At 49.6% G+C, this 10,052-nt stretch overlaps 1 protein-coding gene across 1 annotated transcript in view; it reads left to right on the top strand.

The window, feature by feature from the left end:
- LOC104524522 (activating signal cointegrator 1 complex subunit 1) overlaps positions 1–7,936 on the top strand; it is a gene marked incomplete at its 5' end in the record, with an annotated part of 25,045 nt that extends 17,109 nt beyond the window's left edge. Inside the window, one exon of the mRNA XM_029084844.1 lies at positions 7,820–7,936. Within this exon, the coding sequence (XP_028940677.1) occupies positions 7,820–7,936 (117 nt within the window). The remainder of the gene's footprint in view (positions 1–7,819) is intronic.
- Positions 7,937–10,052: the final 2,116 nt, after the last annotated feature.

Raw genomic sequence — 10,052 nt, 5'->3', positions numbered from 1 at the left:
CTCTTCCACCCTTGCCTTGCGGGTCTGCACGATGTCTGAATCCCGTAATACCTGCGCAGTACATGGAAGGTGTTGCATGCCCAGCCAGTGGTGCTTTAAAAAGCCATGAAAAGGAAGCAGTTGCTAATTTGGAGAGGAGGTGGGGCACGCCGGGAAGAGCCGCCTCTCTGGACCTGCTTTTCCTACGCTTCTTGTGCATTCTTGCTGGCAAGCTTCCAAGCACAATTAAACCTCTGACAGATAATCATTGGTAGAGTGGTGTCCAGAGTGAATAATACAGGAATCGGGTATTTCTGTTTTGGCACCAAACTGTTTCAGAAAACATATTTTGAAAGTTGACAATAGAAAGCAAAAACAAAATCTATTAATTGAACAAACTCCCCAGATCTTGACACATTGCCCAGTTGTGTCTCATCTGGGAGTCACCAGGGGATTTGGTTTGGGGTTTGTCTGTCGTAGTTTGGGCGAGTTTAGGTCACAAATGGAAAGGGTTTTGGTGCATTTCTCAGGATGAGGAAGAAGGAGCTCTGCCAACATGTACTGCAGCCTGGGAACTGGGGCAGCTTCTGCCATTTCACACTGTGGAGGGAGTAGCCTTCTGTAGCCCATTGGGATGGCCATCAGGGAGCTGTTGGTAGCACAAATCTGCAAAGCCAAAATGGAGCACAGGCAGGCTGGCCCTTGAAGTCCCTCTTTTACCAACAGCTTTGCATCGCTGAAGCAAGTTCACGAGCCTGAAGCATGTTCCTCAGTGTCCTGGTTTTTAGCTGGAACAGAGGAGGCTGTGGTTCGTACAAGAAAGCAGGTTAATTGGGAGAGCTCCAATGGATAGAGTTTTCTGGAGTTCAGTGGACTCTTCTTAGAGTCCATCAGTGTTTGAGTGCTACTTTAACTTTTCTAAATCTTTTTTCTTTAATTATTATTTTTAATCCATCCATGTTTTTGCCATCAGTAACTTTTCCTCTGTCAATCCTTTTTGCTTAATGCTGGTATCAGCTCTGTAACTCAGCAGTTTGCTGAAGAGTTGGTGCCTTCCCTGCTGTAGCTGGCATGAGTACTGCAGTTGGTGATTTAGCTGGATGATTTGGAAGAGCGATTGTTCTCTGCTCTTCTGCAGTGTTTTCTGTTCCGAGCTGTGGATGTGTTCTACAACCATTAATTCAAATGTATCATCCCTTATGAGATGGAAAAAGAACCTGATGGTTTTTTGGGCAAGTCACAGCCCATGGTCCAATCCTGTCTGCGTGCCTCCCCTCGCTTGTAGTGTAAGAGAGTGCAAGAAGGGTTTGGGGTGTTGGGGTTGTGCTCTGCTGTGAGTACCACCAGGAATATCCAGGGGAGGTTGCAGAGAGTCTGAAAACAAACAGGTTTCACTGCTCTGTGTTGAGGCACCTCTTCAGAAACACCGCTCAATTTTTCTTCATGCTTGTCAGTGGGTGCCTGGGCTTTCGTTTGCTTCTTCCCTTCCCCGAAGGAGATAACAGCACCGTAGCATGCTGATTTCCCACAGAAGGCAACCTCCCACCCCTCCTGGCTTTCCAAGTTCCTTCCTTCATTTACTGCTGCTCCCAATCAGGACACACTGGGGGTAGCAGCTGCCGCCAGGCGAGCTGGAGACTGTTGTCGCTGCGTGCAGAGCAGGTGAAGCTGTAAAGCCTGCAGCTTCTCTGAAGCTTGAGTTTAATCTCCTGGTTTGAGCTCTCTCTGCACTGCTGTGTGCTGCTGGACCCTGATTCCTGGCGTGATCTTGCATGGCCACAGTGCTGAGTTGCCTGTCAAAAGCGATCCTCCTGCACATGTTCTCCCGTGGAAGCAGACGAGTGGCACTCAGCCTGTTTGCTGAATCCTGGAAGGGATCTTTTGGTGGATAAACACATTGAACTCGAGCGAAACAGAGGAGAAGGGATTGCTGGCATCTCGTCCTCACCGTGGACTGCGCAACAGGAATGACTGAGCTCATCCGCAGCCGTAGGTTCCTGGAGCTGCGAGCCTCTTCCTTCCCACGTCTCAGAAGTTGCTAGTTTCTGTGCTCGTTCCAGATACGGAAAACAGGACCCCCCTCAGCTCCCTGCCCAGGGCAGCCGGGTTTCTTAGGCTGATTGGTCACAGGCTAATGACATTACATGCCTCTGCTTGCCCGCAGTGCTGATTCACCGGGGACAGTTTTGTACTGTTAATCTATAATACCCGTACCCTAAGGCACTGCTTTCTGTGGCTGGGGTTTACAACAAAGCAAGCTCCCTGCAGACTGGGAGGATATATGTGTGTGCGTGTATGCATTTTATCCTGTGATAAAGCTGCTCTTTTAATTGCAGGGCATTGCAGTGCATCGTTGTTCCCTGGGCATTTCTGAGCACTGAGGCTCTTGGCAAAGCTGCTTGGACTTTTTATTAATTCAGGATGGATCCTTTTTGGCTGACTACCACAGACGATATAAGGCTTTAAAAACTGATCAATAATCCTGATGGCAGCAGCAAAATCCAGGCCAGGCAGCGTGAGTACAAGCCAGAGATTACGTGAAGGAAGTTTTAAATATCTCTTACTCCCTTCCCTTGTCTAGACTTATTTTGTCCTCCCTCTGCCCAGCACCTCTCCAGGCAAATCCATTAATATTTCTCATGCTTGTTGAGCCCGTGACAGGTGATTTAAAAGCACCAGTTTGTGTTGGCATCTCCGCTTTTCATAACCAGAGCTGAAACACGTCTCTGCTGTCCTTACGTGTATTAGCGCCATGATTTATTACTGTTGTTTCCAGGTTTGAACACAAAGGTGCTGTCTCATTCTGGGAGGATTGTCTGGGGGAAGTTAGCCCCCAAGGATGGCTGCTTGACAAATACCTGTGCTTGGGAACACAGCATCATTTAGACACAGGTTTTAACTGCTTCATCAAGGAATCATCCTCCTTTGCATTTGTTTCTTGATAATCTTAAAGGTCTTTTCCAATCTAGGCAATTCCGTTCTGCGGTGGTTCAGGAAAACCTACTTTACAGGCTTGGGCAAAAGGGGGCGAAAATGGGGAAAAGAGGCACCTTGGTTTTGATCTGTTGCTCTGCCTTTGATACGGAAATTGTTGTGGTTTGGGGGCTGAAGTTTGTACTAGTATTTTTGGCTCAGGTTTGCAAGGAGTCAGCAGTTTGACATGTGATTCTTTCTCTCCCAAAACAAGTTTTCAGCCTCTGTCTTCCTTCAGAAAATGATTGTCGCACCCCAAGGAAGCCCTGCTGTGTAATTGGTGGATAATAGAGAGGAACGGACCTCAGAGGCAAAGGGGTTTCCAACATCTGAATGGAATTGTCTTCAGTGAGAGAAATTGGGGTGTTCAAAATGACAGATATGCTACTGGCTTTTCCTGACTCAGAATAAGTGACTTCAGGGGAGAAATGGAGAAAAGTTTATTTCTGGGAGCTGCTGCAGGGCTGCCTGCTGTTCATCGTTGCCTGTGTGGTTGTGTCCTTGGACCTGGCCCTCCAGAAGGGAGAGGGAGAAGGAGAAGTGCTTGCACACGTGGGCCTACAGGAGTTTGCAGGCTGACATGTGAAATATGGGTTCTCCATGGACCAGTACACTCCCTCCCTTCAGGGCTCATGCCTTTTGGCAAAGGCAGGGTGGCTGCCGTCCCTGCAGGTCCTGGGATGCTGCTCCCAGGGGGATGCTGTGCCACTTCCTTCCCGGGGGAGATGCCCTCTCCTTCTAGGCATCCTCACTGAGTGGTTTCTGAGCCTTTGGCTGTGGTTTGAAAGGCAGGACACATCACTGGCTCGTTTGCTTCGAGGTGCTGGGCCTGGGGTTAAAAGTTAACAGTGCTCTTCCCTTATTCAGTTCTAATTTAATTTGGGAAGGCAGCAGGGAGACAGAGGGCACTTAGTCTGGTAAGTGCTATTCCCTTGATGGGAGTTAGCAGCTTGCACGGCGTGCGTGGTGTTGGCTTCGTAAACTGACCTTTAGTTCCATCAGGTTCATTTTCATTTAAAAAAAAAAAATAAATCCCAACCTCCAACCTCTTATTTATTCTTTAGGCAGCGAGGACGTAAATCCTTCATCATGTTTGGGTTTATAGAATTACTGTGCTTTTGCTGAGCCTCACATCCCACTCCAATCAAATGACGGGTGATTGCTTTTTTTCTCCCCCTGCCTCCCCCCTGGCTGCTCCCGAGCTGCACCTCCTCGTGCTCCCTGCAGCCTTTCTGGGGAAAGGAGGGCCCTTGGCACCCATGGGAAGAGACACAGGAGGGGGACTAGGCAAGTCTGAGGGTTATCAGCATTTGTGCATGGATCATGACAACCTCCAGTTATCTTCTTTCCTGGCCCACAATAAAAAAATGCTAAACTGCTTTTATAGGAGGCATTTCATCGGCTGTGCTACAGGCCTCCTCCAAAACGGGAGCATTTCCGTGGTGGCTGGGGACAGGGGGGAGATCTAAATATATTGCTCAGCTCTGCTTGGCTTCTCCCCAAGATAAATAGAAGTGAAAGTTGAAAGTAGAGCCTTGGCCTTCTGAAATCTCTTTCCCAAGCCCACAGGGACCCGAGCACAAGATGCTTTTGTGATGGGAAGACAGCTCCCGGTGTTTTGGGGGCCTCAGAGGATGATGTTTGAGGGCCCTCCCTGCCCAGAGCCAGAGGCAGATCTCGGCCCTACCGTGGCCCGGCTGTGATCCCCACGCCTGGCGTCCGGTGGCTTCTGTTGTGGGAAGCCTCGGGGAGCAAAGAAGCATCAGTGAGAAGCCAGCTTGAAATGAGAGAAAAAAAATGTCTGTGGTTGTCCTCTAAATCTTGTAGCGTGTTTACTCTCAGAAAGTACAGCTACATTACCAAAAATCAATAGTTCTGGCAGCGTTCTCCCTGGGAAACACACACACACTCAGACACACAAGAGGTGGTAGGTCTTAAAAAAGCCAAGGGAATACAAAGTGCTTTGGTACAAGGGTTTTGCTTCACTTTTCTCAGTGTACAAATGGAGGGCCCTTGACCTGGACAGTGTCTTCTGGGACTTTCTGATTGTCTTTCTGGTCCAATGTGCCTGAGGCTGTGCGAGGCACGAGGGGCTGGGGGGAGGGTTTGTCTCATTAACTAATTTTGCCGTTTTTTGCTTTGAAGTACACATACTTTGTAAGAAAACCAGGTTGTAGTGCACAGAGGTAATCTAAACAAGTGTTTGAAAGACTCTTCCTTTGGCTGTTCTGTGTAGAGGTGTGACTTCTGGGGCTGCTGATGGGACTGGCACATCCCAGCGTTTCGTTTGTTTTCTTCATGTTTGTAAAGACTTTATTCTACAGAAATAAATACATCTTGTCCCTCCTCTCTTTTAAAAAAGTACTTTTCAAATCCTAGTATCTCCTTGCTCACCAGCTCACCTACTGCTCCCCCTGTTCCTAACGGAGAGAAATCATTTCCGTTTTTCCTGGGTGGAGAGTGCTCTGTGAAGGAAAGGAGCATCGATATGAATGACCATGTTGACAGAGATGGGTGTTAAGGCTTGGGGTGAGTGGGCACGCTGGCAGCAAGCACTGCAGCGAGCCCTGGAGAGCTGGAAATCATCCTGCTGCCTCAGATCAGCCAAAACAGAAAGGAGACAAACCCTTTTTTACTACCATCTCTTATTAATGAGACATTTTATCTGAAGTCCTCTAACATGAACTATGCATGCTTTTGGGAACGTAATTAATCTTTAATTGTATAAATCTTTAATTGTATAAAATGGAGTTTGTATGGCTGTAGTAATTTCTCCTCTCTCTTTTCCTGCTCTCCCTGTTTGAGATGCTCCCTTAGCACAACTTTTCAACAGGGTGCCCAGCTTTAGGGCAGTGGCCACGTGGAGCCACACACAGAGTGTCCCTTGAAGCCAGGCTGCTGTGATGGGGCCTCTTGGTGGGACAGGGATCTGCGTGACCCCCATGGCAGGGCGCCTGGTTCCTGCCGAGTACGCGCTCAGAAGAACCAGCAGCAAGTTGCGGCTTAATATGAGTCTGAGTGATTAACGACGAATTACTTCAGGCCCTGTGCAAAGTAAGTCCTTGTGCTGGGGTCTTAAGGGGACAAGCGTCACCCCAAAGGCAGGTTGAGGTGCAGGTGAGCCAGAGGCTGCCTGCTGCCTGTCCTAGGCAGGCACACTGTGACTAAATGGTCCAGCGCAGAGGAACACAGGTCTTTGCAGTGTTTGTGCTAACCCAGATGCTTTTTGCAGAAGCAACTTGTGGGCTGACTGCCTGTGCTGCCAGGCAGGCAGGTCCGAGGAGGAGGAGGAGGTGGTCCCTGGCAGGTGGGCTGCTGGCAGCAAGAGCTCTGCAGCACGTCTGACTGCAGCTGCAGCAGTTTCAAACCGAAGCAGGGGCTCAGGAATTGCTGAGAGCTGGCTCCGCACGCATAAATACCCCTTCTCTTCAGAGATGCCATTCTGACTGTCGTGTGTCGCTGGGGAATTGCTGGCCTCAGCCAAATCCTGAGTGAAGAGTTGTTTGGATGAGCTGGCAGGCTGGAGGAGGGGCTGGATTCATCACGATGCCTGATGTCTGGTCTGTGGTGCTCCCTGGCCGAAGCCCTGCTTGCTCTGCTCTGAAGGTGGGCAGGGAATCGCTTTCCTTAAGGCTCTTTTCCTTTGTGGGAGTGACAGCGAAACCAGGAATTGCCCTGAAATAAACCTAGCCGGTCCCCTTGCAAAAAGGGATATTTGCAAAGTAGAATACCCTTGGGAGAACCAACAAAAGAGCAGTCATGCCCAAATCAGTGCCAGGCAGAGCCAAATGCCTTTTTGGAGGAGGAGAAGTGCAGCCTTTCAGATGCTAACTAGGTTTTTGAGGTTTCGATCATTCTCTGTATGAAGGAATTGATGCACCTCTAGGAGGATTGCTTGTAATTAATGCATCGGCTTTCGCTGGCCGTTAGCGTTTTGTGCCTTCTGTAAGGGCAGGAAGAGACGTGCCACTGTCTTGAGCTGAGGCCTGCAGGGACAGATAGAAAATTCAATAGGAGACAGATGGAGTGGGCATTTCAGTGGGGAGATGTCGATGCTCAGGCCTTTGGTGGCTCATAGCACTCCCGTTCAGTGGAGTTTTGAAATTAGCATCTCCACAGAAAAGCTTTTCCTAAGGCACGACTGATGTTTCCAGGGAGAGCAATTTCCTGCGACTTAATGGAACGGGAGGAGCACTTTACGCTTGGACACGATGCCTTTCCAGCAATATTGCTGAACTTCCCCATAAGAAATTCTGATGTCATTTTTTTGGTCTGCTTCATAGATTGGATTAATCAGCGGAGACACGCCCTCCGGGTCCCAGCGTTGGCTTGCTTTCGTTAATTTGCACTCAAGTCTTTGCCGAACAAAGAAGGATTTGTTGAACAAAGCGGGGTCAGTGCTGGGATGAAGAGCCTTGCGTCTCTAGCCTGCTAGTTTGAATTAGGACTGAGCTGTAACTGTAAGTCGTACGTCCTGTGGCCTGGATTGGTAAAAACACCCTGGCCTCAATTCTTGCTCCTGCGGAGCCTGCGACCTCAAGAGCCACCCTGAGGTGGTGGCCTTTGGGACAGTGAACAACCTCCCCAAGCTCCCTAAAGGAGAAGCAGTCAGAAAGCAAGGCAGGGAAGGTTTGAGCAAGGGCTGCTGTAGATAAAAAGATGTGATCATTTCGAACCCTGTTTGCTGTAAAGGTAAAGTGCAGTCTGTAGGGGGAAAAACATCTTTTTAAGAATAGTTTTGTTAAAGGCAAAACAAGTCTATGAGCTGAGGCTTTGTGCAGGACCGGCTCATGCGAGGGATCCATGGACCAGCTGCAGCCTGTGTTTCCCTAGGTGCCCCTCAAATGGTTTTTCTCCTCTCTTTCAGCTCTTTGAGAACTTCTACTTCGGAGAGGTGCAGCTGGACTCGGTGCGTCTTTCCCAGAGGTTCTCCTCGGACGCCTCTGGCTACTACGCAACGTCTGGGCAGCTGACCTTCTCCTGAAGTCACCCCAGCGTGGCTGCCACAGTGGGTCTGCTCTGCACACCAAGGCACACGATTCATTCATGAACTGTGTTTATTGGATGGGGACCCGGGAACTGCAAACAGGGATGCCTCATGACTCCCTGAAAGCACATTGGAATTTCCCTGCAGCTTTTCCTACACATATTGCCTGCCCTCCCTTTTGGGGGAAACCAGGATCCTTCTGCCTCCTTTCCCCTTTTCCCCACCGAAATGCTGCAAAGTTGCCTGTTTGATGTCTGTTGCCTGTTTGTTTTCCAAGAAAACAACTAGAAAAATTGGTGCAGGTGGCTTTTGGGGGCAATGTTTAAGCATGGCTTTATTTGAGAAGAAGGAAATTTGTTCTTAAAATAAGTATTTCAAATCCAAGAAAGCTCCCCAGAGCATGATTTAACGATATTGAGGTCAGGCATTGCTTGGATCTCCAGCAGTGTGCCTGTGTGATGTAGATCTCCAAATAAATTAATTCCCTTCAAAAGCAAAGTGTTTATCTCCTGTTGCATGGGTAGTTTCTGTAATTAAACTTCCAGGACACAACTATGGTAATAAGAAAGCATTTATGGTAACAGCTCTTTCTGGTGACCGTTTCAGAGCAAGTCAAAAAACATATGCCTTGTAGGTGGTTTCTCCATTAAAAGAAGAGCAAAACTCTTTGATGCCATTGTGAATCCTTCAGAGATCTGAAGACGACTGTTTTTCCTTGTAAATCTCCCCATTTGGTGTGAATAGTGACACAGGCTTTCAACTCGCCAGAGGACGAACGCTTTGAAAAATGGAAGATGCTGGTGTTGAGTCATTGTGCAACTGGCGGCGGTGGCGGCGGCTGCTGCTGCCCGTTCCTGGTCGCTGCCATGAATGTGGAATCACGCTGTCATCGAGGCAGAGAGGGTGTTAGCTAGGGGCAGGGCTGCTCCAGCAGCACCTGCTTGTACTGGTGATCATTTTTAAGAGGTTTTCATCCCGTTTCCTCCCTACTGAAGTGAGCTGGCTTCAGGGATGCAGGCAGGATTTAGGGTGGCTTTCCTTTTTTCCCCCAAAAATGTGTTGCCAGTTGTATTTCCAAGACCAAATTGCCTACCTCTGCCTGCCACGAAATCAAATCATCCGTGGTTTTGCCAGTTGCCCTTTACCCTGGAGTCTGTGCTTGTACCCAGTTACAACCATTGGGTTTTTTGTCTCTGCTTTTCCTTGCAGCTGAAGGCCTTTGTGCTCTCCAAGTGGAGGAGGAGGAAGAGCCACCTTCAAAACTGTTCTTTCAGTGAGCAGAGCACCAGCATGCTCGCTAGCAGCCCGACGCAGCACTGAGAGTGCTTAACACCGGTTGCTGTCATCTTTCAGCCAACCTGAAGAGGTACTTGGCAAATCTCATCAGCCACCCAGAGAACAGGCCAGGGTGCTGCCTGCCACAGGACGGGGAGATGCACTCCTCCACTTACTTCCCACTAACCTCGGTGTGTTTTAATGCCAGTTATTTCTGTGACTGTTTGGAAATTGGTTGAATTTCAGTGGTAAGTGGTTTATCCCACTGCTCCAGCTTGGCATGGCAGATACGAATCTGGCTGTGTGTTGGGAGCTCCCTGGCTCGGAACTCCATGCCCCTGCTGCTCCTTTGCAGCTGCAGCCGGGGTGCACTGTCACCGTCCTTGCCATGGAGGGGGAAACCCAAACCCAGTGATCCAAAACCCACCTGCCTCACAGCCTCCCTTGGGGCAGGGGTGGGCATCTTCCCCGCAGCCCCAAAATGCTGTGCTGGTGTGGTGGAGAGATGGGGACCGCAGGTTGAGCAGGGCAAGGATGGGGGAGGCAGCATGGGGACATGGCAGGGACAGGAGATAAAGGATGGGCACAGGGGTAGGAAGATGGGGGATACGGATTTGGTGGGGCTGGAGAGCTGCAGGATGGGGATGTGGCAGGGATGGGGGCACCACAGGGACAGGGATTGTAGCATGGAGCACAGCAAGGGCAGGGGATAAGGACAGAATGAGGACGGGGTGTGGGATGGGGTATGCAAGATGGGGACAGGGCAGGGTCACGGGGTATGTGATGGAGCTATAGGAGGGACTGGGAATGCTGGAGGGAGGCTGTGGGATGGAGGCTG

The sequence above is a fragment of the Antrostomus carolinensis genome, unplaced genomic scaffold (genome assembly GCF_000700745.2).
Source record: "Antrostomus carolinensis isolate BGI_N321 unplaced genomic scaffold, ASM70074v2 scaffold52144, whole genome shotgun sequence".
Classification (NCBI taxonomy): domain Eukaryota; kingdom Metazoa; phylum Chordata; class Aves; order Caprimulgiformes; family Caprimulgidae; genus Antrostomus; species Antrostomus carolinensis.
The sequence above is the reverse complement of the archived record's forward strand: the minus strand, read 5'-3'. Positions and strand labels throughout refer to the sequence as shown.